This window comes from Pezoporus occidentalis, unplaced genomic scaffold (assembly GCF_034315485.1).
Source record: "Pezoporus occidentalis ecotype Australia unplaced genomic scaffold, CSIRO_AGI_Poc_V1 ctg38, whole genome shotgun sequence".
Taxonomy (NCBI): domain Eukaryota; kingdom Metazoa; phylum Chordata; class Aves; order Psittaciformes; family Psittacidae; genus Pezoporus; species Pezoporus occidentalis.
In genome coordinates this window covers 289,416-317,118 of record NW_026915702.1, presented here as the reverse complement: position 1 = coordinate 317,118, position 27,703 = coordinate 289,416, and the positions used below count along the sequence as shown (strand labels likewise).

The following is a 27,703-nucleotide window of genomic DNA, read 5'->3' as shown; positions in this document are numbered from 1 at the left end:
TAACTTGCCACATGGGATCTATCTTGTGCAAGAAATCTGTCCCAGAGGAAACCACTGAGAAAGGAAGAGGCAGGACAGAGACCTCAGAATCCTCTCAACAGGAGGTACTTGGTGGACTGCATTGGATATGTCAGCTCCCTCTTAACGTCACTCCTGTATTTCCTGCTAGCTCTTCTCACTAGTTCTCTAAGGCTCCAGCATCTCCTAACTCTGACTACTTTGAGGAAGGGAGGCTCTTCCATATTGTCTGCCAAGCTGGTCTTAACCTGGGATGCTTGGAAATCTTTCGATACTTTTCTGCCTCATGTTTCTGACATGAGAAAACTTATCTTAACACATTTGGTTTTACCCTTTCTATGCTTGCTGATGTCTCCATCAATACAAAATATGGCTGGGTTCTGTACAGAGACCTGCTGGATTCTGTAGTGGTTCAACACACTGTTCTGTTCTCACCCTTCTTGTTCACAGATGTTTTTCCATTACTCTTCATACTACGCAGTGCTATTAATTAACACCATTTGACATTAATCAAATGGAGAGAAATTAATCACCCACTAGTCTAACAGCAAAGCATGCCATCAGATATTCTAGATCTAACGGGGGTCCAGCTTAGCCATACTGCAGCAGGAACTAAAATAAAGTCATGCTTCTCTTCTGTAAAGGGTTTTCTACATTGCTGCATTGCCAGTGCATGGTTTGGAAGTGCTTTGTGGCTGGTCAGCACTTCATCACCCCTTTGCAGGTGCCAGACGTGTGCCAAGAGCACAGTGATGATTTTCTGGCGGTAGCTGTAGGATTTGGCACTGGGCATGAATCCCCATCAGGCCCAGGATGCAGAGGGAAGGGGCTTTCCTCTGGCTCAGCTACAGCCCAGGCTGGCAAAAACATCTTGTGCAGCACCCAGAAGGTAGATCCCACCCCAACTGTACCCATGATAGGAAAGAAACCACAGCTTCCATAAAGAGCTGTGGGGACTGCAGATGGTGGCATGTCCTCATCAAGGAGCATAGACTGGCAAGAGGCAGGGGAGAGGCAGCACTATCCAAACTCCTTTCCAAATAGTAGGTGCTTTCAGCTCCAGAATAGTGCAGGGTATAGTAAAGAAATGACCACTTCAGTCCCCAGTGAAGCAAGTACTGACTTCTAACTCCACAAGCTATTAGGATTCCTTTTTGTTGCTGAACCTTAAAATAATCTCCTCTAATTGTAAAGTCCATATCACTCCATTTTTTGATATAAAAATGTCTACAGATGGATGGAAATAAAAGAAATGCTCAAAAGCCAGAGATTATACAGGCTTCATTGCAAAAGACACATTTCTATTTTCCCTTATGTCTCCTTCCCTGGCATCCAGAAAAGACGTGTATATCCCAAGCATGAGTCCATCGGGCAGCTTGCACATCTCAACTACAGCATATAACAAACAAGGCAGGAGGCCAAGTCCCGCTGTGGTGTACAGAGCCTGAGTCCTGCTCAGACAAATGAGCCTCTTCGTACAGGAGCTTAGGCTGGCTCAGCCTGGCAGGATCAGTCTCCTCCATAGTAAACAGAAACGGAAAATGAGCCAATTTTTACAGAAAAATGTCTTATCATAATACTGGAAACTCAACCATAAACAGTTTGAGTAAACTTTTTCAGTTTTCAGCCAAATACAGAAATTCTTTTTCTGGGTCTTTTTCCCAAATGAAAACCTTTTTTCTTCACAAGAAACAGTGTTTTTCTCTAAAAACTGAAAGCAACCAAAACCTTGTATTTAGTGCATAAACTTCTGGCCAGCTAAAATTGAAGGCCTCTATTCCTTTTCAGCCCTGATTTAAACACCTGCTTGCACAAAGCCAAACCAACTGGCAGCGAGGACTGCAGCCTGGGGGTCAAAGGGGGAAAACGGGTATCCCGTGAATTTCCTTGGGAGCTTTCCTGGGATGTTGGGTACTCACAATCTTTCCGTGTGGCTGCATCGGGAAGCGGCGCAGCGAGGCTGAGGGTGCTGGAGACGCTGGTGCTGGCACTGTCCAGGCTGCTGCCGAGGTGTAACCGCCTCATGTGCCGCACGACGGCTGTGGCATTAAACGCTTGCTGGGGAGAAGAGAACAAGAGAGAAAGGATGACAACATGGGAGGTGGAAGGGCTGCTGCTGCTCCTCTACCGGCTGATCATGGCTGTCAGAAGTGAATGAGCACATCATCTGATTATTCTTCCCCCAGTGCTCAGCTCTAGGACCCCCAACACAAGAGGGATGTGGACCTGTTTGAGGGGGCCATGAAGATACTCTGAGGGCTGGCGCAGCTTTGCTCTGGAGACAGGCTGAGAGCTGGGCTTGATCAGGCTGAAGAAGAGAAGGATCCAGGGAGACCTTGTAACAGTCTTCCAGCTCCTAAAGGGGGCCTACAAGAAACCTGGAGAGGGACTTTTTACAAGCACATGTAGGGACAGGACAAGGGGGAATGGCTTTAACCTGAGAGAGTGAAGATTTAGATTAGAAATTATGAAGTTCTTCCCTGTGAGGGTGCTGAGGCTCTGGCACAGGGTGCCCAGAGAAGCTGTGGCTGCCTCATCCCTGGCAGTGTTCAAGGCCAGGTTGGACACAGGGGCTTGGAGCAACCTGCTCTAGTGGAAGGTGTCTCTGCCTGTGGCAGGGGTTGGAACTGGAGGAGCTTTAAGGTCCCTTCCAACCCAAACCAATCTGTGATTCTATGATTCTACCTTTTAAACTTTTCTTGATTTCTAGTTTCTAAGCTAGAAACAACAATATCAAACCATATACATTTCTGCTCTGGTCCTTCTCTGTGTTGTCCCTTCTAGCACTCGGTTGGGATGCTGCTTCCTACAAGGAAAGTCATATTCAACACATTCTGCTCTGCACCAGCACATGGGGGGTCTGCATTGCATCATGTGTCCTGTGGTGCTGACCCCAACTCCACATATAACAATGAGTGCTTTAGCAGCCCCATTATTTCATTGTCTTTATATAGAATCATAGAACAGTTTAGCTTGGAAGGAACCTTCAAAGGCCATCCAGTCCAACACCCCTGCAATGATCATGGACGTCTTCAACTAGATCAGGTTGCCCAGAACCATGTCCAGCCTGGCCTTGAACTTCTCAGGGATGGTGCATCCATCACCCCTCTGGGCAACATGTGCCAGTGTTTCATCACCCTCATTGTAAAGAATTTCTTCCTCACGTCCAATTTGAATCTCCCCTCTTTCAGTTTAAAACCATCACCCCTCATCCTATCACAACAAACCCTGCTAAAAAGTCTCTCCCCATCTTTCTTACCCCCTGTAGGACCATGCAACTGAAGTCTGGGCTGAGTATTTTGACCAAAATTTTGTGCCACAAACACACTAGCATGCTGAAGGGGTGGTTGTATGGCTGCTGCATTAGCAGAGTTGTGTGTCTAAGTGTCATCCCTGAGGATATGTTACTTACTCTCCATTTGCTTTTTGCAAAGTTCTTCCGGATCTGAGCGCTGACTGACTCATGGATGTTTTTGTTGAGCGCTGTATCCCCAGCAATCCTGAAATGAACAGACCAGACAAATTGTAAGCCATATTTTGCTCTCTTTCTTTTTCTTCTCCTTAACCGAGAAGGCCGGCCATAGGTGTGATTTCTCCTTCAGGGATGATGATTTCATTCACATGAGGGCTCAAACTTCCCACCACTGTCTCTGCTGGCAGCAGTGGTGGAAAATCTGGGGCAATAAAAGCAAATGTAGATAAGGCTTGTAGGTCTGGCAGCTACAAAGAGGTACAACCTTATTCTGTTGGTGCATGGCTGCTTTCTATCACCATTACAGCCCTAGATGAAAACATTCTACCTGTTTTTTTCTTTACATCTGAGGATTTAACATCAACAGGCTGGGACTACTTTTAGCCTCAGCCATGCAGCAGCTTCCAGAGCCACTCCAACCTGTCCGATTTCTGTTTGCACTGGAGATTTTCCTGCACCCTGCAATACACATAGCCATTCATCATGACTGATGTAGATTTACAGTAGAGCAGATACACGGATGGTCACTACAGCAGCAGCACAGGCTGCACAAATAGCTGAAGGTGAACAACACTTAACCTAAAAAATTGACAGATACTGTATAGTTTCTTTAACAGATAAAGACACATTCAAATCTCCACTAACATGATTATTTCAAGGGAATTTTATTGTTTCATTTAACTCCTCAAGGCATGAGATCCACTGGAAGAGTAAGCATCAGAGTGAACTGACTTTGCACCATGTGCTGGGGTAATGCTACCTAACTTGGGTGATGCCAGTAATAAAGATTACATTCTATGTTGCATGTGATGTTTTCAGAAATCAATTTTTTATCCACAGTGTAGAAAACCAATGTCCATTAGCAATAAAAAACTATAAGAAATTGAATAATCCATTAAGAATCTCCCAGCCTGGGGACCTCCAGTAAAATAATCAGAGGATGTGGGGGACACAGTGGTTACCTCATTCTTCCTGTCTCCCCCCAGCTCTGTCAAAATAATTCTGAGATATATATGCCTAACTAGTCCTTGAAGATCTCCAAAAGACGGAGACTCCTCAGGCAACCTATTCCAGTGCCCCACTGTCTCCCAGAAGACATGGAAAATAGTTTATTCTTTGTCTTTGAAGCATCCTTTCACATATTTGAAGACTGTTATCATGTCTTCTGTCCGTCTTCTCTTCTCTAGACTAAACAAACTGAGTCTTTCACTGTTTCTTCATAACTCATATTTCCTAATCCTCTGATCTACTGAGCTCCTCTGGACTTTCTCCAGCTAGTCCACATCTTCCTTAGAGGGCAGTACCTAAACTGTTCGCTGTTTTCCAACTAAGGCAGCAGAATGGTAGCATTGCTTTATGTTTCTTCAAAGATGAAACTTTGCTTACATACCACAGCCTGCCATTTCCATTTATGTGTCCCCTGAATTGGAGACATTCCTTTCATTTTGTGAAGACCATTCCAAACTGTAACACTGTTCTTCAAAGGACATGCAGATTTTTCTACCTTTGTGTCAATGGCACATCTAACAAGTGGTCTCTGGGACCAGTCTTCTCAAATTGCTCTCCTCCTTCCTGCTGGCAAAACTCACCCAGGATGTCAGAGAGATGAGAGGAACTACTTACTCTTGGGAAGAAGAGGGACTAAACTGCTATCTCCCAACAGTGGAGAGCCACTAATCCTATCCTGCTGCAGCTAAGTGTTGAGTTATTCAAGAGTACTGGAGCCTGCAGGATTGTGGGCAGGAAGGAGCAAGGTTTCTCATTCAGGGTAGCCCACCTCCAACTGTTTGTCTAACTGCCACTGCTACATAACCTCTATGTCAAGTAGACAGAAAAACTGGTACCATGAGCAAAGCATGGCTCCCAAATGGCGCTTGACATTCTCTCTTGGGTCCCTATGCTGTTGATGGAGATTAGGGGGTGTTTGACAGAAAATTGGGAGATCTTCAGTTCTTGCTTCAAAAAGGATTCCTTCTGATCTCCTCTCTGACAGTAAGGTAAATTGGTCTGGATTTCCCACTGGAGGAAGGCAGATAAAATCTTGTGAGGCAGCATCTAGGTTAAGCATCATGTTCACTGCAGACAGGCCCTAGCAGAGTTTCCCAGTGGGAATGCAGACTGCGAGTCCAAAATGCCATGAACATTATGCTCTGCCCAAGAACAGCTCCTCAGTGAAGGCAGGTGCCCTCAGCACATACCATCTGGGAGCACTGACCATCATACTACAGATCTGTAGATGAAAGAACATTTTCCCTCCAAAGGAATGAAGCATTTGGCTTTATGAACAAGTTGGTTAACAAGATGTAAAAGCACAGATCAAGTTTCCCACTTGTCAAATTCTATTTTGGAAACAGAGACAGAACAAGTTCTTGGGGCATGATAGCCTTGCCAGCTCTTCCAGAAGATCTTTCCTGTCAGTCTCCATACTTGCAAATGCATTTTTGCTATATGAAAATTTTCACTGGGTGTGTAGCTCAAATACAGGCTAGATGTTTTAGGGATCATTTTTTTAAATGCTGATGGTTTCTATAAGAAACTGCTGGTTCCAGTGGTTCACAAAGTGTCTTCTTCCTCCACTAACTCTATGTTCACTATGCAATTCTCATAATCCCAGAAAAAAAGTCTTGGTGTTTCCCAAATAGGCAGGACAGTACTTGTTTACTTAAGAACGAGATGGACAGACAGTCCATGAAGCCCTCAGATGCTACAGTGGTGGGGACCATCCTACATCTAATACCTCTTCAGCAGCATTAGCACCTTGCAGATGCTAGTTTTTAATACGAGCAAAATAACATCAGTGTTGGGTCTAATTTGGTGTAGCAGGATCCATTCAAACACATGCTGGTATGACAAACAGCATGGCTTAAAGCACAGCCCCAGCTGCCCAAGCTGGCTGTGGGATTGTTCTCCAAGCCACCTTTGAAGAACCGTCCTGTTAATGGTGCAATGTTGTATCAGGAAGACTGTGCTTTTATACTGTATTCTGTACTTGAAGGATCTTGAAACTTACATAAAATACTTGCAGTATTATAGTGTTTATAGTGTAGTTTTGCTTCTAGGAAAACAGAAGAAATGTTAACATTCATTTGCCATTGATGTTCTGCTGGAGATGTGGTGCTTTAAGGACAGAGGCAAGAGAGGTGGAGGTGAGCAGGTATAATTCGTATCTTCTATACATCGACTGGTAGAGTTTGAAAACTGAGATAAGCTTTTGGGCACAGAAACCTACCTCGAGGTGGGTTTCATGAGCGCTATCACATCTATACTGAAGGTATTTAATCATGAACTCCAATTCCCATGCTGAGAAGATAATGCATGAAATTTAATAGAGATACTGGTTTTAGAGCACATCACAATCACCCTTCCACCTTTCTCTAATTCTCCAAGTCCACAGGCTATAATCCATCTTGCTTTTCCTTTTAGGGCAAAAAAAAGTTAGCAACTTTCTTTTTAACTCCCTCCCCTGGACAACATACGCTTCTCCTTCAGGAATCGGCTCCATTTTTCCTGAGAAACAGCCACCACCTTCTGTTTCAGAGATGATCAAACTGATGCATATCTAGTCAAACCCTGAGCAACAGTTCCTGGCTTTCCGCTTAACTTGGAAGATAACTGTCAGCATGGAAGCTTGCTTTTACCAACTATTCCAGTTGGCCAGTAAGAGATACTACTTCTACCTACCACACACATCTACAAACCTAAAATTAAACAGATCAGAATAATGCATGATTCACTATCATGCTGAGCATCATCTAGAATCAAGCAAGGATTGATGAGCCCAACTGGAACATGTTTTTTCTCTCGGTGTTCCCATTTTGCAGCATGTGAAAGCAGCTACATCTTAACAATGGTTAGGGGAACTTCATGTTGAAGCTGGTTTTTCATCCAGTTGTAAATGTATGTGTCTCAACACACAGAATTGGATACCAAGAGCCACAATCTAACAACCCTCTGTCACAAATACTTCCACTGAAGCTAAGAAGAGTATTTCTCATGAATAACAGTAAGAAATCTAGCCCTGCATGCGGGAGGCATCTAATCTAATGATCAAATATTATTTCATAGTATCTAATTTATTATAACTTTCTATCTGGGTTCAAAGCGATCACAGCGATTTATCAATGTATTAGTATTACCATACTAATTCTAAGCTTTGAGAGGAACCTCCAACAAAGTCCCTCATCTACCATTATTTTCTGAACATTCATACTGAAGGCAGCAAACTCAAATGTTGTGCTGGCCAAACAGTACTTGGAAATACTCTTGAGCATGATGACAGGAAACATGGAGTTAGCTGTAATGGATGATGTCGGAGGATCGTAACTCTTCTATACATACACACGCACACATATATATATATACACATACCCCGCATGCATGCGTATAAATATACACACGCACATACTCTATCAGTGATGCTCCAAAATAAATAGAGTGCAGGGACAAGCTTGATAAGAGTTTGATTTAATGTTGTAAACATCAGCAGTTCCCTTCAGGAAGCCCTTTTCACACTTCAAACAACATAGTCTGAGAACTGAGCTCTTTGTAAACCATGTCCTTTCCCTGGGTGGAAATTATTATCTGGCTCACGCTCTCTGGCACATAATAAACACTCGGGGTCATGGTCACAACTTTCAGAGGCTCAGTCCTTCCCAAAGCTTTGTGATTCTTCGGCATAGGCGGGATGGATGTCGGCAGGTCCCAAGCATCTGCTCCCCGCCCTGCACAAGCAGTGGGGAGAGGCGAAGGCCACACTTATACCTGCGGACATAAGTGTCTAATTTAGGTGCCACAATCTCCTTTTCCCCTTTACAGTCTACAGGGAGACAATACATACAACACCCTTTAATTTAGATGTCCCAAGTTGCCTTTGATGCCATAATGAGCTTCAGCACACAGCTCTAAATCCCATTTAAGGTCACTTGGGTAATGTGTGACAGAGACAAATTCATGGAACACCTAATTCCTACACTGGCTTCCTAACTGTTGGACTTTTCTCTTCCCGCCCCCCCCAACTGTTTTCTCTCCCTTTGACCTGAGCCTGGAGGCTGAATTTGGGGCTGTCGAACCCAGCTTGACCTGACAGGGAGCACAGTGTGATCCTATAGCTATGGAAAAAACAGGTCCTCAGCTTCCTGCTGCTTGACCTTAATCACTGCAATCTGAGCAACTGCCCTAAACAGAATGTGGGCTCTGACAAGGCAATATATTTAATAAACTTAATTGCTGCCATTAATACAAGCTAGGGAAACATTAAAATGTATCAAGCTGCAGCAAAATTACCCCACTCTTTTGTTACCTTCATTTTCCACACCCTTTTTGAAAAGTCACAGTGGAACAGCTAGTCAGAACATTGCACCTCTGCAACACACCATAAACAGTGCAAACGTCAGTGAAAGATATGCTATAAAGTAAATAACTTTTCCAATGGAAAGCATAAGTCACCTGTATATTCAACTGGAGAAATCTGTATAAATGGGCAGATTGTACAGACCGGGGTGTAATCATTATACCAATAAGTCTTACACATTGTACTGTTTCCACTACAATACTTCACTGCAATTATTAGCCTCCTTTTCTGCCAACTCCAAGTTTAACATACCGTCCCCCTGCCAAGGTCTTTTGATTATAAATAGCAAAACATCACGTAAATGCAAGCATGTGGGGAGCAGATACAGCCCAGAAAAGTGGGCCATTGGGAAGAAGTATTTACTTTTTTTAGGGTCTGATCCTGTACAAACATTTCGTCATGTGAATAACTGGCTATTCGAGAGCAGTTTCCCAAAATTCAAAGAGATTATTAACCTTAAAAGCACAAAAGTAACATCTTGCAAAATCCAGTTCTTGCAAGCCTTGTTTGGAAGTCTTAATAGAACCATGGTAATTAAAATAAGAGGTATGTTTTGGAATCAGTTTGTTTTTCACAAATGTTACATATTGAAACAACAAATTGTCATGCAGTTAACTACTTTATCACAGTAAGATTGTGATTAACATGCATGTGTTAAGTACTTACAATTTAATAGATTTCTTTCTAATTTGTGGCTGATCCCAATGATCTGATACTGCAGGGGCAGATTTCACAGGAGGAAGGAAAAGGGTAAGCTGGAAAATGTCACTACACAGAGTCAGTTCATCATATACATCCCTGGCAGTGTTTAAGGCCAGGTTGGACGGGGCTTGAACAACCTGCTTTAGTGGAAGGTGTCCCTGCCCATGGCAAGGGGTGGAACTGGATGAGCTTTAAGGTCCCTTCCAACTCAAACTATTCTATGTTTATCTACCATTTGCACAGTACCAATGACTTGGGTAGATGTTCTCTGTTCTGCTGGTGAGACGGGGAGACAATACCCAACTCAGTGGCAAAACTCCCATTAACCTCAGTGGAATCAGGATTTCACTTCCTGCAAACTCTAGGGTTCAAAGATGCTTCTCCAGTTACCTTGATCTACAGAACCAGTTTGTGCAGACACCTCTATGAGATGCCATTAAGTGCTACTTGACACTGTAGCTGACCATTGAGAAGAAGCATAGAGCTGTCTTCCTCCTCTACCAAAAAGGCCTTCCTCTCCTTCAAACAGGAGGATGTCATTGCAACAGATATAATGGCTAGAATAAGACAGAAGCAGTAAAAACCTCATTATTTCCTGGCATAAGCAATCTGGGTAGAAAACGTTTCTTGAGCAATGGCTTGGCAAAAGGAGATCCTATCACTAACTCTAAAATAACAGATAATATCCAGGTGAGTAGCATTGATTATCCAAAAAGGCATTTATCACTGTAGGATCCAAACCCTCCAAAAAATCGCTCTCCAGAGATGTTGATAACTACAACACTAGTGTTACAGGAAGCCTTTCAGAGCAAGGGGGAATGAGACACTGAGTTCTGTTCAAGAGCATACTAGGGAGGACAGAGGCAGATCTGAAGCTTTATCTTTGGAAACCTCCACTTTGCTTTCACTGGACAACTGTCCTGTAATCCAGTGGCACATACTGTCTCTGTGTTGAAGGGAGGCGGATTTGGGATATGAATTGGAGATGTGATGAATATCTTAAGGCTCCCTACTGCAGTGCCATTTGTATGTCTGGCACTTCAAAGGCTGACCCGTGATTTACATGGCTGGGAGGTAGCCCCGAATGTGAACCACTGCCTTGCAAAGTCAGCCCGGCAGAAAACAATCCCCTGCCACAGAAATGGGGTAAACCCCTTTTTGGGTGAGTTGTTTTTAAATGGAAGATTTGATTTTGTAGAAAATATAAAGAATTATGGAGCAGTCTGTGAGTTTCCATTGGCTCCTGGCCATGAAATGCAAATGAAAAGAAAAAAAGGGGAATGAAAATACTTTTTATCATTTTGTTCCTTTAGGAGGGCCCAGAAGCTGTGTGTGTCACAAGTGCCACGTTTCTTTGTTGCACTCCAGCAACCAACACAGATGTAGTGGGGCCAAGAGCTGGATGCTTAATGTTTTGTGTATCTTGGATGTAAGGCTTTGGAAAATCTGCCTCTGAGTTCTACAAATGGTCACCTCATTCTCTGCTGGGAGTTGCATTCCCATTGTTTATTCTGTATTTCTAATACTGACTGTTGTAACTTGTTTAATTTCCTGAGGCTCAGGTCAGTATCATATAGAAATGTCTTCAGTTGTTGGGGTTAGGCTTTCTTTTTGTTTCATCTCATGAAACCTGGATTTCATTTCCCAAATTTCCTTTTTGTCACACAGACAATGGAGTTATTGATGGGACAAGGGAAAAGGGCAGGCCCAGGCCTTGACTTCTCATCTCTCGTTTGTATTGATGCCAGGCAATGATGCCAGCTAAAAAACATCTCTTTTGTTTCTCCTTGTCATTGGCATGGGGGATGGAAACCAAGAACCTTGCTTTTCTTAATGACTTACATTGCATTCTGCATCACAAGCCTTTCCTAAAACTTTTTAATTGTTAAAGGCTGAGGCTAAATCTTACCTTCAGCCTAATTTGTAATCACAGTGACAGTCTGCAGTCAGACAGTGGTACATCATTCCCACTATGAAGAAATCAGTGCCATTTCACTGTATTTCTACCACTTGTGTAGTCATTACTTACTGACCACCTTCATGAGTGTCAAATCATTAATTAATGATGGGGTAATTCATCAGCAAGCCAGAAGGTAAAAACCTGTGAAAGGATTTACATCTAGTCCCAGGACTGAAAACAGCAATGAGACAAGACAAATCAGTGAGTGTCAGAGACAGAAGCATAAACCTCTGAAACCACAACTAAGTACTTGTTCTAGAGCTACAGCCATTAAGTTTTACTCTGCTTTGAAATTTAATACAATTTTAAGCTGGGTACCAAGTTCTGTCCCTTCATGGACAGAAAGGTTGAGGAGTGTATCCAAAACCCATGTCTGTTAAGGAGGCAGAAATGACAAGAGCCCTGCTGATATATCTCCCCAGACTCAAAGGGATGCAGACTCCATCCTCCAAACAAATGTCTCCATATCCCAGCAGAAAGCAGTGCTATCTTAGAACACACTGACAATTTCTATGCCTGCGCTTTTCTTACCATGCACTTTATACTCAACTACACTACTTGAGGCTTATCTCTGTGCTCAAATTGCATCACGAAGATGGTTTTGAGGTCCATCAGGCTGTAGAGCTAGTTATGACTCTGGTCCAGTTGCTTTTCTGAGAGGCTATGGACACTAAAGAAAACCTGTTGCCCTGAAAATGCACAGCCTAATGGTTTTATCCAGCCAGTGCTCCAGAAGCTGCAGAAAGGAAATGGTATTTGTGGTAACTGTGATAACATAAAAACACAGTCTAATGTGCACCTGGGGTGAAAATGTCGTGCCATTGATTCCTTTCTGTTGCCACTATTATAACAACCAAAATAATATCAAGCTTCATATATAATGATCCCTCTCTAAAAGGCTTACATCTAGAGCCCATTTGCAGGTGCAGCTGGTAGTGTGGGGTGATACTCTTGTCACTCAGGGTTGGTCAAAAGTACATGAGCCACTCTTCCTTCAGCTACATAATCCTTGGGTAACTTTGGTGAAGTCATCCACGTGCAAAGGCACCATCTGATTTAAAGCACTTAGCTAAGGTCTAAATTACAAATACAGTCAGACCACGTACTTTTCTGTAGTCCCTGCAGAGAGATAACATTGCTATATTCAATTCAGCCTCAGTTTATCCCCCCTTTAGGGTTTCCTATCTCCCCCATTCGACAAGAGAGAATAACAGCATGTGAAATCAGCCCCCTGCTGCAAGGAGGAGGTGTACTATCACCTGTGAAGCACAGATGAGGACTTTCTACTTCATGGGGTGCTCTTAAGTGCTCTGATACTACTTTAGCAAGGACCTCAGGAGCAGGTTGATACCCAGCTTGCTGCACATCTGCAGACTTTGACCTTTTGCCCCACAATATGATTTCTCGGTTCAACCATTTTGGCATATCCCGCTGCTCCACTATAGTCAACATACATAATTCAGCATTTCACTGAATTGTGGTACAGAGACTCAACAGGTTGGTGCTTGAGGTTAAAATCCATCATGGTTTTCCAGGAAAATCTGGAGGACAAAAGTGGGGGTTGTAAGAATAAAAACCCAGTGTTATTTAGTAGAGGTTAGCATACTACGAGACAGACGTCACTTCCACCCATGAATGTAGAATGATGCTCTCTGCTCTGAAGGGTTTCACACAGCAGACTATAGCTTACCAAGGGTGCCGTGCTGCTTGCTCACAGGTGTATCTTTTATTAGGGTCCTTCTCCATCAAATTTCGAATGAAGTCTTTAGCTGTAAAAAAAACAGAATCATTTAAAGCAGTAGGTTTGGTGCCCAGTTCTGCTGCCATATGACCAGCCAACAGCACTGATCAGGCTACCAACTGCCATCTGGCCACAGCACCAGGAATAGCCCTGAGTCATTTGTCATTTATTAGCATAGATATAACTGAAGTGACTTAGGACAAAATCCAGGCTATTTAGTATGGCAGATGAAACCTGAAGGCATCTATGCCTGCAGGTATATTTAGGAGTGGGATGGATAATACAGAGTCAGCAGAGTACAAGCCTGCCAGCTCCCTGGTCAGCCAACTGCCTCTGACCAACTCTGTGGTCTGAATATGGCCACAGCTGTTGGAGATGCTGATAAAGAGTGGGAAAGGCAAGGAGAACACCACAATAAGAGGCACTTCTCATTGCTCACTCCAAGCTATCACATGCATTGGCAGCTTCAAGGACATGTGGCAGATTTAAAAACAAGTTACTGAGGAAAACGGACTCCCTTGAGCATGAGGTAGTGTGCTTTTAATCGACACTCTAATGGAAGGAAGGGAGATTGCAGCATGGCATGCATCCAGTAGTTTCAGGAGAGAGCTCCTGAAAGAGCCACAGCAAAGCCAAATATGGGAGGAAAATCTTTGTGCTGATTAAGGTGATGGACTTTGCCCCAATATGCAAAGGGGTCTGCCAGCAGACCTTCATACTTTCTCTGAAATCCCTTATGGGCTTAAAAACACTTCTCATCACATATAATTTTAGGCAATCCATCACAGCGATATCTGGACAACAGATGCAAGCAGCATGAAAAGTTGTTCTATGCTGAGATAACAGGATATATAATCTTCAAAATGAAACACTTCTTTTTATATCTCCCCTGCTTTAATCAGTAGTATTAATGCATCAGAAAACTGCATTTTTAGGGTTATTTCTATATGATAAAATATTCCTAGAATTCATTTCTTCTGCATGAAATGACAGACATTCCCACGGGTTGGACAAAGCAAGGACACTGAGCTTGTGTGACCTCTTGGAGACCACACACCACGTCAGTGGCACATGCAGGGTGCAATGCTGAACATGTCCCTGATGCCACATACAGACAGCGATGCTGGTAGACAATGAGCCATGCTGGAGCCAGAAGCTTGTATAGGCATATTTGCCTGTAACAGGTTGGTGTATCTGCCTCTCTGACAGACTAGAGCCAGGGCAGGCGGGCACTATGGGTTCATAGAATCATAGAATGGTTTGTGTTGGAAGGGACCTTAAAGCTCACCCAGTTCCACCCCCTGCCACAGACAGGGACACCTTCTGCTAGAGCAGGTTGCTCCAAGCCCTGTCCAACCTGTCCTTGAACACTGCCAGGGATGGGGCAGCCACAGCTCCTCTGGGCACCCTGTGCCAGAGCCTCAGCACCCTCATTGTTAAGAATTTCTTCCTAATGTCTAATCTAAACCTACCCTCTGTCAGTTTAAAACCTTTGCCCTTGTCCTATCCCTATAGGCCCTTGTAAAATGTCCCTCTCCAGATTTCTTGTTGGCTCCTTTAAGGTATTGGCTACATGTCTTCTGCACTTGGCAAGCACATGGGCAACTATCTGGATCCAACCACGCAGACAGCAACCCCAGTTTCTGAATGTGCTTACCTGCTTCATTTGGAAGCCATTAATTTCTTGGGTTCTTTGCTGTATACACTGCAAACTTGCTTTGGACCTGCAGTGCAGCATCAGTGACAGATCCAAACCAGTTTGCCACCTTATTATTGACACATAAACCTCCTGGTTTTTATTTGGATATGATGAAGAAATTAATCTGCTTTGTCTTCTTGGCAGTCTCCTGCTATCTCCATCTTCTATTCCAGCTATGTTTAGTGCTTTGTGTGGGGCTGGACAAAATGGTACTTAATTTGTTCTCCTGCAAAACTATTTCAGCTGAAAGAAATGTACATTCCCAACAGTTTTCAGTTAAAAGAAGCTCCACAGATGGTGGATGGTGCATTCTCACACCCAGAGGAGGATATCTGCAACAGGCACACATGCATGCATGGCTGTTGCAATTACATGAGCAGTAGCTTCTTACCAGACTCAGAGATGTCATCCCAATACGGAGAGTCAAACTCATACTCCGCCTTAAGGATCTGCTCAAAGAGCTTGGAGTCATTTTCGTCGTAGAAAGGGGGATACCCACAGAGCCTAATGGAGGACAAGAAAAGAGAGATGTGACCCTTGGACCTGTCTCTGCCCAGAATGTGAGAAAGGGGGAGGGAGAAGAAGGAGAAGTTCTTGTTTAAGACTTGTCCCAATAAGTTTTCAAGCAGGCAGGCTCTACCATGACAGAGTTTTGTTCAGGGATGTGTAAACCCACTTCTGAAGAGTGGCCCTATCCTGCACAAATTGGAATTCTGCATGGTAACCTGGTGCTGTTGATCCTACACTGACATGCAGATATCCTGGCCTGCCTCTGCATGCTTTTCGGTGTTTAGTCAGAGGAGCTATTTTACACAGTCAGGAGCCCTTCCGTCCTCTCCTATACATGTGGTAAGAGGAGCTTTCATGAGCTACACCCACAGGGCACCAGTGGCATCAGGCTGGCTTGGAGCACAACCCATGATCTCAACATTGTGCAAGAGACCACAGCTGTATAGGAATGTTTGCTGGGCAACTGGGGAGCCACTGGACAACGCATGGACTTCTTGGGAAGGAATAGCTGGTGAAAAGCAGGACAAGGAGCCACATAGAGCTATCAGACAAAGGGCAGGCTACATCTGCAGGTTTTGCTGGGCTCTGCATCCCCAGGGACAATGAGGATGATGTCTGGGAGTCACTCCACCTCTGCAGAAGAGCCTTCATGGGCTGCACATGGACCTGCTGCTTCTGCTGCTGCAGAAGTACATGGAGAGCCTCTCCCTTTCTCACGTCTGCAAGTGATTTTGTTGCCCACACCTATTTGCCTATCTTGCCTGTGGCTAACCCCAGTCCTGTCCTGGTTTTCAGCATTTATAGTCAGATTTCTCAGGACACCTACCCCAGGACAAGCAGGACATTGAAAATTTGCCAAGTTTGAGCTAAAATACTCAGGATGCATCCTCCCAGTACTGCAGACAGCAGGATAGTCACTGGGACAATATAGGGCTCCTCCAGTCATGGGAAAATCAGCCATAAAACACATGTGTTGGAGATCCCTCATGTCCAGCTGATGCTTCACGCCCCCTCTGTACAGACATGCCAGCAAAGATACCCCTTCCTCAAACTTTAATACCAACCTTGGTTAAGTGCCAGATTTACCTCTGAGGCTTGTTCAAGGTTTTAGCAAACCCATCTTGCTCACAGTTAACAGGCCTTTCTGCCCCTATTGTCTCATATAGAGATGATGCATTTTTTTCTCTTATCTCTAATCCATGGTGCAAATCATTCTTTCACATACTGCACTGATACTGAAATGATTTTCCCCTATAGTTTTCTTAAACCCTGAATTAATCAACCTCAACAAAGCATTTCAGTGGAGAGAGCCAGCCATTATAAACAGACTGAAGATCTAGCTGAAAAACTACACTGTAGCAACAACAGAGCATGGGGGGAGAACTGTAAGAAATGAAATACTTAAGTTATTTATAACCCAAAGCCAGCTGGCTGCCCTGGAGGTTACTTGAACCAACTCAACACTTGAGGGTGAAAGGAGCAATGTTTTGTTAGCCCTGAAGAGCCAGTGTGCTTGATAAATAATTTAAATACGGAGATGTTGATCTGCATCTGGTCCATATTGACCTGGAAGACCTCTACTGAAATCTGCACCATTATAATGAAACTCTGTGATTCAAGTGAATCAGAAATGTCTCTTTTTCTTGCAAAGCAGATGAGCCAGTCCTCGTTTGTGTCACACTGGATGACTGCCATGATCAAAATAAAGTAAGATAACCTCATGCCAGACAACCATTTACATTCAGAGCAGGGCTGCATGCCTGCTTAATGGGCACAAGCTTGTGTATGGGGCTCAATGCAGCAACTCCTACGTGAAGCCCGGTGGTGGAAGTGGCGTATAAGAAGGTCCATTAAAAATGGTGCATTTAAGCAAAAAGCCACTATACATCTGGATAATGAAGGAAAAATCTGGAAACTTAATGAAGATACTGGATCCACAACCAGGATTCAGCTCTGTAGGTAGCTATAAAGAAACTTGCTTCAATGTAATGAGTATCAGCCCTACAGTCTTGTGGGGGAATGCACAAACTGGTTTTCACCTTCCTCCTCTTTTGTCACAACCCTCAAGATTTTGGGTGCTTTACTGAGGGGTTTGGAAATGCTGGAGTTGACAGCACTGCAGCTGAATGGCCACTGGGGTAGAGATGCCAGGGATGGAGGAAAACAGCTCCTCCAAAGGCACTGGGAGCCTGAACCTCTTCCCTGGGGAACTCAAGGGGCTCTGTATGAGAAGCCTGACAGCCCTTCATTAATTCCTTGCCTTCCTCAGCACTTTATTTAAACAAACCCAAACTGCTCTGATAAAGCACTTTACGGCGAGCAGACAGCGCTGTGCATGCCCAGGCACTGGCAGGCTGCTCCAGAGAGAGAAATAACTCTCTTAAAATGTGCACTGTGCTAATTACCTTGGCAAAGGTACAAGAGCACAAGTTAGGGCTGCTGTGATTTATACACACTCGTGGCAGCAAAAGGTAGGCGCAAACCACTGAGCAGCACAGAGCTGCAGGGCTATAACCCTGCTGGAGGGGAGCAGAGAGACATGAACCCCTGCAAAAGCCTCAGCCTCTCCAGAGCCTTTCAATCCTTTTCCTGCAGGCATCCAGCTCTTCCCCTGCTCCTCTGTACGGCCTGAGTATCTACACGTCTGGGGTATCTGAGTTTATTGCAGGTGTGTTTGCCGGGAAGGCTGATACATGAGGAAAGTTAGCGTCATGCAGGAAGGTATCCATACTGCTGGGAGCTGGGCACAGGGCAGAAAACAGCCTCTTTGGGCACAGCTTTTCCCTTGCTAGGGAGAGCTTGAGACGTGTTAGTTGCTATTACAGGTCATGGGCAGGGATATCCTTCCAAACCAGCCCCTGCCTGAGAGCACAGTGGTCCTAGCTTGGTCATGATGGGGTTGAACCTCCTGCATATGGGGACCCAAGGATGTTCCTCCAGGAGGCAAATCTCTGAGGACTTACATCAGAAAGCAAGTGAGAAGTGAGCAAGCTCCCTAGGACAGAGGAGGTGGCACGCAGAAGGGGAACACCAGGGCATCCTGGCATAGGGAGAGGTTGAGAGCCAAAGAATAGGCATTTTTCCCTTAAAACCAGAGTTCAGGGAGAGACTGAAATTTTAATGTTACTTACTTTAATGTTCTAATGTTACTGGCTTTGCAGTAAGGGATGGGAAAGCCCCAGTAAACTACCCTATCATGCAATTTATGGCTGGAGGAAATCTTGTTGGACTTCCAGCAACTGGGCCATGTTCCAAAGTCCATAATAAGCTTTTATTTAATTCTTACAGAATCAAAATCCCACCGACTTCATTTCCATCTGCTGGGACATTTCTGTGTGAAAAAAATGACCTCACTATCAGAGGTTCTGCTGCTTTTCTTCAGATATGCAGAAAGACAAAAATAACCCCTCTGTCTTCAATGTGAAAGAATCCTGCGTTGTCCTGGGGGAGCTTCAGCAGCTCTTGGTTGTCATCATTTTCTCGCAGTTCCTCCAAGTAAAAGCTTTTCAGGATTATTTAGCAACCTTATCGAATCAGCAACAGATTTTCCTTTAACCTTCTATTCCCAGTCCTGCCTTAAAAAGAATGGGATTCAGATAAGAAAAACAGAGGTGGATGTACAAAAGAAAGATATTGCCAGGAGTCATTTCTAGAAGCCATCAATGAGATTACAAGAGGAATACCAGAAATAGCTTCTCCTCATCAGGCAGAGAAATACCCTGCAAGCTCTCATTACATATTGGGGGTGATACTAGAGGCTAGATCACCCATTTGCATGGTCAGTGTACAGCCTGTAATACAAGAGGCATTGGGGTTAATTTTACAAACAATTTTATAGCGATTAAAGAACTCAGTAAGTGCTCAAAAACCTCAGATGTGTGGTGTGGGAAGTCATCCAAGTGCTATTTATAGGGATAAACACATGTATTTCTTCCTATTTTAGAAACAGACCCTCATACTGGCTGACACTGGTGCCCTTATGAAGCTGTGGACAAGGACATATTAGCATGGGGAATATAAAATAAACTAAGAAGCAAGCAATGAGGAGCAATCATTTGGGGTTGTCTTTCCAGCATCTGAGTTATCCTAAGCAATCCAACATGCCCATGTACATTTTACCACCAATAATTCTCCTTCCAGTACCAAACAAGTAAGTTATTCCTCACCTCCCTGCTTAGGCTTGTGTGTGATGCCAAGCAGGCAAGATGACTGATCAGCTTGCTCCAAAGTATGGCTCCAGGATGATGGTGAAAAATTCTGGCATAATACTCTTTGCACTGCCCTTGATTAATCCTTCCATACAAACATCACTGATGATTCATGCACATCTACTTGAAAATCAAAAGCAACTTGGTCACAAAGTGTGAAACTATGGTCCAAGATTTATCTCCAGATAGTCATGATTCATAAATAACAAACCAGCGACTCTCTGGTCCTACCAGTGAGCAAAATCAGGGGAAAACTCAGGGGAAAATGTGTTCAGCGTAGTACAGACGAGACAGGAAATGCTGACAATGAATAACCAGGGACTGAGGAAGAACATTTTGTGTAATGTTCCACATTATAGAATCATAGAATCACAGAATAATTAGGGTTGGAAAGGACCTTAAGGTCATCCAGTTCCACCCCCCCTGCCATGGGCAGGGACACCTCACACTAAACCATGTTACCCAAGGCTCTGTCCTACTTGGCCTTGAGCAGCACCAGGGATGGAGCATTCACAGCTTCCCTGGGCAACCCATATAGTGCCTCACCACCCTCACAGTAAAGAATTTCCTTCTTATATCCAATCTAAACTTCCCCTGTTCAAGTTTGAACCCATTACCCCTTGTCCTATCACTACAGTCCCTAATGAAGAGTCCCTCTCCAGCATCCTTACAAGGCCCCCTTCAGGGTGCTCTGAGGTCTCCACGCAGCCTTCTCTTCTCCAGGCTGAACAGCCCCCAACTTTCTCAGCCTGTCTTCATACGGGAGGTGCTCCAGTCCCCTGATCATCCTCGTGGCCCTTCTCTGGACTTGTTCCAACAGTTCCATGTCCTTTTTATGTTGAGGACACCAGAACTGCACACAATACTCCAAGTGAGGTCTCACAAGAGCAGAGTAGAGGGGCAGGATCACCTCCTTCGACCTGCTGGTCACGCTCCTTTTGATGCAGCCCAGGATACGGTTGGCTTTCTGGGCTGCGAGCACACACTGAAGCTGGCTCATGTTCATTTCCTCATTGACCAACACCCCCAAGTCCTTCTCCACAGGGCTGCTCTGAATCTCTTCTCTGCACAACCTGGAGCTGTGCCTGGGATTGCTCCCACCCAGGTGTAGGACCTTGCACTTGGCATGGTTAAACTTCATGAGGTTGGCATCAGCCCACCTCACAAGCGTGTCGAGGTCCCTCTGGATGCCATTCCTTCCCTCCAGCGTATCAACTGAACCACACAGCTTGGTGTCATCGGCAAACTTGCTGAGGGCGCACTCAATCCCACTGTCCATGTCACTGACAAAGACGTTGAACAAGACCGGTCCCAACACCGATCCCTGAGGGACATCACTCGTTACTGGTCTCCAGCCATTGACCACAACTCTTTGCATGCAGCCATCCAGCCAGTTCTTTATCCACCGAGTGGTCCATCCATCAAATTGATGTCTCTCCAATTTAGAGACAAGGATGTCATGTGGGACAGTGTTGAATGCTTTGCACAAGTTCAGGTAGATGACATCAATCGCTCTACCCCCGTCCATCAGTTCCGTAGCCCCATCACATTCCAGCTTTGGAATATGATTTTCTATTTTTTGCATAAAGTATCAATTTTCTCTGTATCAGGTGTGCATGAGATCAGTATTTAAGCTCCCCCATCATGTGACCCAGACAGATCCAAAATCCATCTGCTGGAAAACCAGTGAAGTTTCTTGCTCTTCTTATGCTTTATGTTTTTAAGCTGAACATGTTATCAGAACTACCTTGTGATAAGTAGTAAACCAAGCCCAGCAGTGAGGCTGTTTCAAATTGAGAAGTACTGCAACTGGAATAACAGGAAATCTGAGGCTGCTAAAATTAGTTTGTGCAAATAATAATTTCTCATGCAAAACAGGCTTTGTTAAAAACTCCACTGGTGCAGCCTCTGCAATCTGGCTGTCATTAACAAGCAGTATTAGAGACTGGCACTGAAACAAAGGTATTTTTTCCTAAGACATCCTTCACCTTGCACATCACAGAAACAAATATTTGTCTAGAAAGTCAGTACCACAGAAACAGTTTGTTCTTCCAGTGTCATAAACTGCAGGCTCTCATGTGAAACTGAGCTTGTGTCTGGAGGCACTGAAACCACCTGCAGTAATAATAGCTCAAAGCATCTTTAATTTATGCCTGGCTTCTGTGTTAGATTCCCTTGAGTTTCCATCTTCTTAAATGACAACAGTTTGTTCAGAGTGGCTGTGAGGATCTGTGGGAGAGGTGAGGAGGTGATGGAGGATGATGTGCTTGGATTGCCCCATGCATAAATAAGTCTCTGACTGTTTTGGGCATGTGCAAGTAGCTCCAACTGTGCTGGCTGTGGAGCTAGAAATGGTATCTCCAGATGGGTATGGTGTTATATTGGAATTAATAACTCCTGCTCAGGTCAGGATTAACCACCACCATTTGCACCAGGATGGCTATGCTGCTGATGCGTATGGCCCCATGCCGCACTATGAGTATGTTGGCTCTCCTACCTCCAGTGTCCTGAGACAGCAAACCTAGATGTTAAACCTGCGCCCATCACTGGTGGTATCAGACACCCCAGCAGGGCTACTTCCTTCTAGATTAGGGAAGGATCCCTCTTCCTCTCTATCTTTACTGTACCCTTGACTTCCACTTTCTTATGAGGCCATGTCTGCAGTTTCTATTCCTGGAAGCAAGGATGAGATCCAGTTCAAGATTAGAGCACATGGGATGCTGGCTGGGATTCTAAGCTCCCATTGCATTCAACAGAGATGGAATCAGTGGAGACTGGAAAGTGATGCAAATGTACCATAAAGCAGATGGAACCATGCTGTGAAGGCAGGGGTCTGAGTATGGAGCAGGATGTGATCCAGTAGCCTCAGCATGGTCATCTGATGCTAATCGACACAGTCCACAGTCTCCCACTTGGCCTCCATCTGCCACTCCAGAAGGAAGGTCTCTGCAATGGGTTACACTTGCCAAACCCATGTGGCTGTCCCGAACACCCCAGTGTGGCACTAAACATGTAATTCTTGGTAACTGAATGGCATTTGCCGGTGAAATGACTGCTTGCATTGACCCAGGCTGGGTTGAGGTGCCCGCATGTAGAGCCCAGTGCCACTGGAAAAGCTGCTGAATGCACAGGACCCCTGTTCCCAGCTGGCAGATATGATATGGGGCTATGCAGGGCTGGACTGCATTGGCCACAGCTTGAGAGCAGGTAGGACACTGTATGTGACTGAAACAGCACTAAGTACCTACATTAGGGTAACCAAAGTGAGCCTTAAGTGCCATTGACTGTTAGAGGAACTGAAGGACGTAGCTCACATGCAGAAATGTTTAGGGAGGTAGTTTGATCTCAGACACAATCCCACCCAAGGAGTAAAAGTCTGGCAAACACATTACCACGTTCCTTGTACAGCAACACATTATTGCCATTCATTTTGAGTGCACATAATACAAATCAAGTCCTTATTACATGAAGCACAGAAACCCTGAAAACCTTTCCTTGTCTTGCAAACAGGAATTCATAGGGACTCATTCTTATTAAACTGCATTAAGCCTTTGGGGTTGGGAATTCCCTGTACAAAATGGGGAATTTAGATTTGAGGAATTGAATTTAGATTTAAGGAGTGAGCATATGCCTTGCTTGACAACCCCAGCACACACTGACTTGGAAAACAGAGAAGGAAAAGACTGAGCTGAACCATGCAGTATGATGAGATTGAAGCCATCCACTGATCAAAGATGTGTTCATAAACTGAGTGTGGAGGACATATTACTTACCACTGTCTCACCCATATTCCTCAGCAAGACACATAAAAGCAACAAATCAAGTAACAAGAAGTCTGCCAGCAAAAAAGACCTTTGTGGCATGAGCCGTGGTTGAATGGGACTGAAAGCTTGGAAGAAAGCAAGGCCAAGTTTATCTCCAGGCAACCAGGATGCAACAGTTCACAGCCCTCCTGCGGGCTGCCAGATGGAGGCAGTTTTTCATGTTGATATTTGACAATAAATGGAACCTAGGCAGCAGTTGAGCCTGGAAGTGAGGCAGCATACTGCTCTCTTCCACCTGCATCCTTCTTCCTCACACTCTCTGAAGCTGGTACTCAGCAAAGTACTACAAAAGCAACACAAATGACTCTATCTGACTGTCCTGCCATGGCTTACAAGAACCAAAAAGTCAAAACCCCAAACCTTTGGCCTTCCATGCTCAGGTCTGCTTGTGGGAAATGGTAAGTTTGGGTTAGCACACACCATCCTACAGAAGAGAACTCAGGAATGTTGTGTGAAGCAGCCTCTGAGGTATTGTGGCATTCCTACTGTCTTCCTCCCAGCTGTAGCATGTCCCGCTGGGCTTTGCCGTAAAGTCAGAATCAGCACTGTTGATTTTTGCTTTATTTAGCAAAAGCTTTTTGCACCCTACTCTTCATGGCTGCTCCAAGATAAATTCATCCCCTTGCAAAGTTTTGTACTCAACGAGTGTCCTGGGTTCAGCAGTAGCAGTCATTTTTACCCTTCTTGGTAGCTGATGCAGTGCTGTGTTTTGACTTTCGGCCTGGGAACAGAGCTGATAGCGATGTTTTGGTTTGGCCAAGGACTTTGTGAGCCTCATGCTCTGCCAGGGAGGAGGGGAAGCCAGGAGGAAGCAGAGACAGGACACCTGACCCAAACTGACCAAAGAGGTATTCCATACCACAGCACGTCATGCCCGGGATGTAACTGGGAGTTAGCCGGAAGGGCTGGGAGACTGCAGGGTTGGAGGAGGTATCGGTCAGTGCTTGGTCGGGGCTGGGGGGGCGAGTTATTGGTCGGCTGGTGGTGAGATGTCGTATTCTCTTCCCTTGTTATTTCCTTTATCATTGTTATTACTGGTGGTAGCAGCAGTGATTTGTGTTATACCTTAGTTACTAAACTGTTCTTATCTCGACCCGTGGGAGTTGCATTCTTTTTGATTCTCCTCTCCGTCCCTCTGGTAGTAGGGGGAGGGAAAGAAGGGGGGGAGTGAGTGAACGAGTTACCTGACTGGGTTTAAACCACGACAACGAGTTTTCAAATATTCATGTAGGTTGGAAAGCCACTCATAAGGCTGATGTTTTTAGGCAGGACTTGGCTTTAAATACACAAACATACATGCAAATAAACGAAGCGTTCCTTTACTATCTTAATATATATATAAAAGCTACTTTGGGTAGCATATAACTTATGATCAAGACTAAATGAAAGTGTAAAGAATAAACATTGCACAGAGTGGATAATAGAGCAATGAAGTTTGTCCTAGCAAAAATAGTTCTACCACACCATCGAAAAGCTATTCATGTTCACAAGCCACTAAATGTTTGCATAAGGAGAAAGGGAACAAAGTAGGAATGCTTTAATGCTGTGCCTCACTGGAGCTGCTTTTTCCTCCAGTCTTGTGTAACTGTGACAGTTGTGTAAAAGGGAAAAACAGAAAAAAAGGGAAAGCACTGGTAACGCTGGCATGAAAAGACATTTGTTTCTGTGGCAGTCAACAGCTACACAGCAGCTCTGTGCTCTCTTGTACAAAAGGAACAGGCTTCTTGTGCACTACGCAGTCAAAAGCCTGACCTCCTCTCAAAGACCCACATGAACAGGTCCTCCTTCAAAGTCTGCTAGGCTATGTAGATGCAACCTATGCAACTGTTATTTGAATGATATGCATGGACTCACAGACCCAACAGCACAGACTACCCCATCCAGACAGGTTCACAGTCAGCAAGTTCTGCATTTCCTTCTCAACCCAAATACTAGCAGTGATTTCATATATTCATGCATATATTTCATATATTCATGCATACAGAGCTGGATTCAGATCATGGTGCCCAGAAATGTTATGGGCACCCTTCTCTGAACAGTACTAATGACCCTTGGTACCAGGGTATCCCTGTTACCACAATAGCCAGGACACATCTCCAGTCCTTCCAAGTTGTTGCTGGTGCAGGAGGTGGCTTACCTGCTTTCACGGCTTAAGTACTGAAGGCTGCCCTTTTCATGGGTATGAGTCTGGTCTTTGAAGGATTTCAAGACCCAACTGGATAAAGCCCTAGAGACAACCTGGTCTGACTTCAAGGCCAGGACTTCCTGAGGTTCCGTTCAATCTGAATTACCCTATTAACCCATTCTGAAGAAGGGTGGCAGGTACTGCATGAGGACAGGCACTAAAATCTCCATAAACACGAGTAGCGAGATCTATCCACCACTCTGGAAAATGCACAGAAGTCCTGGTCCTGTATCTTTCTCAAGCAACCAGTCCCCACTTCTGTAAGCAGCAAATAGCCCCATTAGAGGAGCAAGGCCATACTATTGCACATGGTTTAGTTCAGCTTTTGAAGGGTCCCGGCCATTTCCTACCACTTCTGTCCGAATTTCAGCCTTTGTGTAACTGGAAGGGTTCCTGTTATCTTGGGTCACAATTGCCAGAGATTAACATTTTTGGACCAGACTAAGAGGGGAACAATGTGGTGGAAGAGCATGTTACCCATGATTGAAAACCCAACAGATACTCACAGGATGTATGCGATGACCCCAATGGACCAGCAGTCCACAGCTTTGCTGTAGGGCTTCTGGGCCAGCACTTCAGGAGCTGAAAACACAAAGCCAAGTGAACACATGTTACAACACCAAGCATTGGAAAGTGGTCAAGAGGTAGGACCCTAAAACTTGAAGCTCCCTGAGTTGCCCTCCACATACAGCCCTTGGATTTGTAAATATCCCTAGCTTTTTGAAGTTTTTTTTAAGATATTCACAAGGACAGCTCCTGAAGCGGAGCAAATTCCCCATTTTCTGACTAAGGACAGAAAGCCAACCCAATAAACTACATCTGCAGGAGAGGAAGGAGAGCTGTCACCATACCTCCCAACGGCTGCCTTCCAAAGCCTGATGCATGTCAGACTGAGAGGGAGTAATTTGTCCTCTACCTCTGGGAACACAGACACCTCTCAAAGGAACTGAGCCTTCTGCCGCTATAGATTTCAGCCACCATAGTCTGAATTCTGCTAGAAGTGAGAGCCTGGGCATTTATTGAAACTCTCTGTGGGTCTGCTTTCCTATCTTACACCAGTGAGAGTTAAAAAGATGCATGTTTTTGTTTGGGAGCCTGGAGTATTATGTTTTCCCTGCTGGGACCTTTCAGTGCAAATGCTTAAACCTAAATTTTAAATCCTTGTGAGCCTATAATCTTTTTCATGTAAAGAAGCTTTTGCTTTATCCAAAGCAAAATGTCCACAACAATGCAAGAAATCACTGACTGTGGCATTCCTAATGCAGACGTGCCACACTGGGCTTTAAAAAGCACAGTATTTCCTCTGAGTACATTGGATTTTAAATGGTGCAAAGAAATCATGAAGGGGCAAGTCTCAGCAAAATATTCCTTTGGGGTTACATCTTTCTCTGCTAGGAGTCTTGCCAACATCAAAGCAGTCAGGTACTTGAAGGACTGCAAAACAGAATTGTGAAGCACATAAATGTATCAAAATTTGAGCCTCACATTTAGCTGCTACATATGCTTTGGTGTATTGGTAAGGACTCTTCAAAGAGTTATCTTTTTAAGCTAGACAAGTCAATATAACTAAGGTCAAAACTGCCAGCAAGGGAGGGAACAGGAAAGCAATAATGAGAAACAGAAAAGACTTTCTGGCTCATGGGCATAAGAATTTATAAGACTGAAGGGAAGACAGTGCACATGGAATGGGAATGATGGAAAGGGTGAAGTCACACTGAGCACACATTGTAAAAAGGAAGAAAACACAGGAGAATGTCGGTAAAAATATAACTGGCAGACAGATTATGACGACCTGAAGACTGGGATATGCCCCAATCTGTAACACAGGTTACATATGACCCCAGTTTTCAAATCATCAAGAAAACTGGGACCACTGCAGAAGAAGTTAAAATTATGGTTCTGTTCATATATTAATCCTAAACCACTGTTGTAATGTGTGAATATACTTATCCACTACATGCCAAAGGAGGTTTCTTTCTACTGTACCTTGCATGAAAGTCTCCTCACCTGGCCCTCGGTGGCAGAAACCTGCAC

General features: G+C 44.4%; 1 protein-coding gene across 4 annotated transcripts in view; it reads right to left on the bottom strand.

The window, feature by feature from the left end:
* The window catches only part of CAMK1D (calcium/calmodulin dependent protein kinase ID), a 223,194-nt gene that overhangs the window by 10,025 nt on the left and 185,466 nt on the right, over positions 1 to 27,703 (bottom strand). For all 4 annotated transcript variants that reach the window (XM_062631924.1, XM_062631922.1, XM_062631921.1 and 1 more), the window contains 5 exons: positions 26,176 to 26,251; positions 15,334 to 15,446; positions 13,193 to 13,271; positions 3,431 to 3,518; positions 1,938 to 2,076 (listed from right to left, as the gene is read on the bottom strand). In XM_062631924.1, coding sequence (XP_062487908.1) covers positions 1,938 to 2,076; positions 3,431 to 3,518; positions 13,193 to 13,271; positions 15,334 to 15,446; positions 26,176 to 26,251 — 495 coding nt within the window. The remainder of the gene's footprint in view (positions 1 to 1,937; positions 2,077 to 3,430; positions 3,519 to 13,192; positions 13,272 to 15,333; positions 15,447 to 26,175; positions 26,252 to 27,703) is intronic.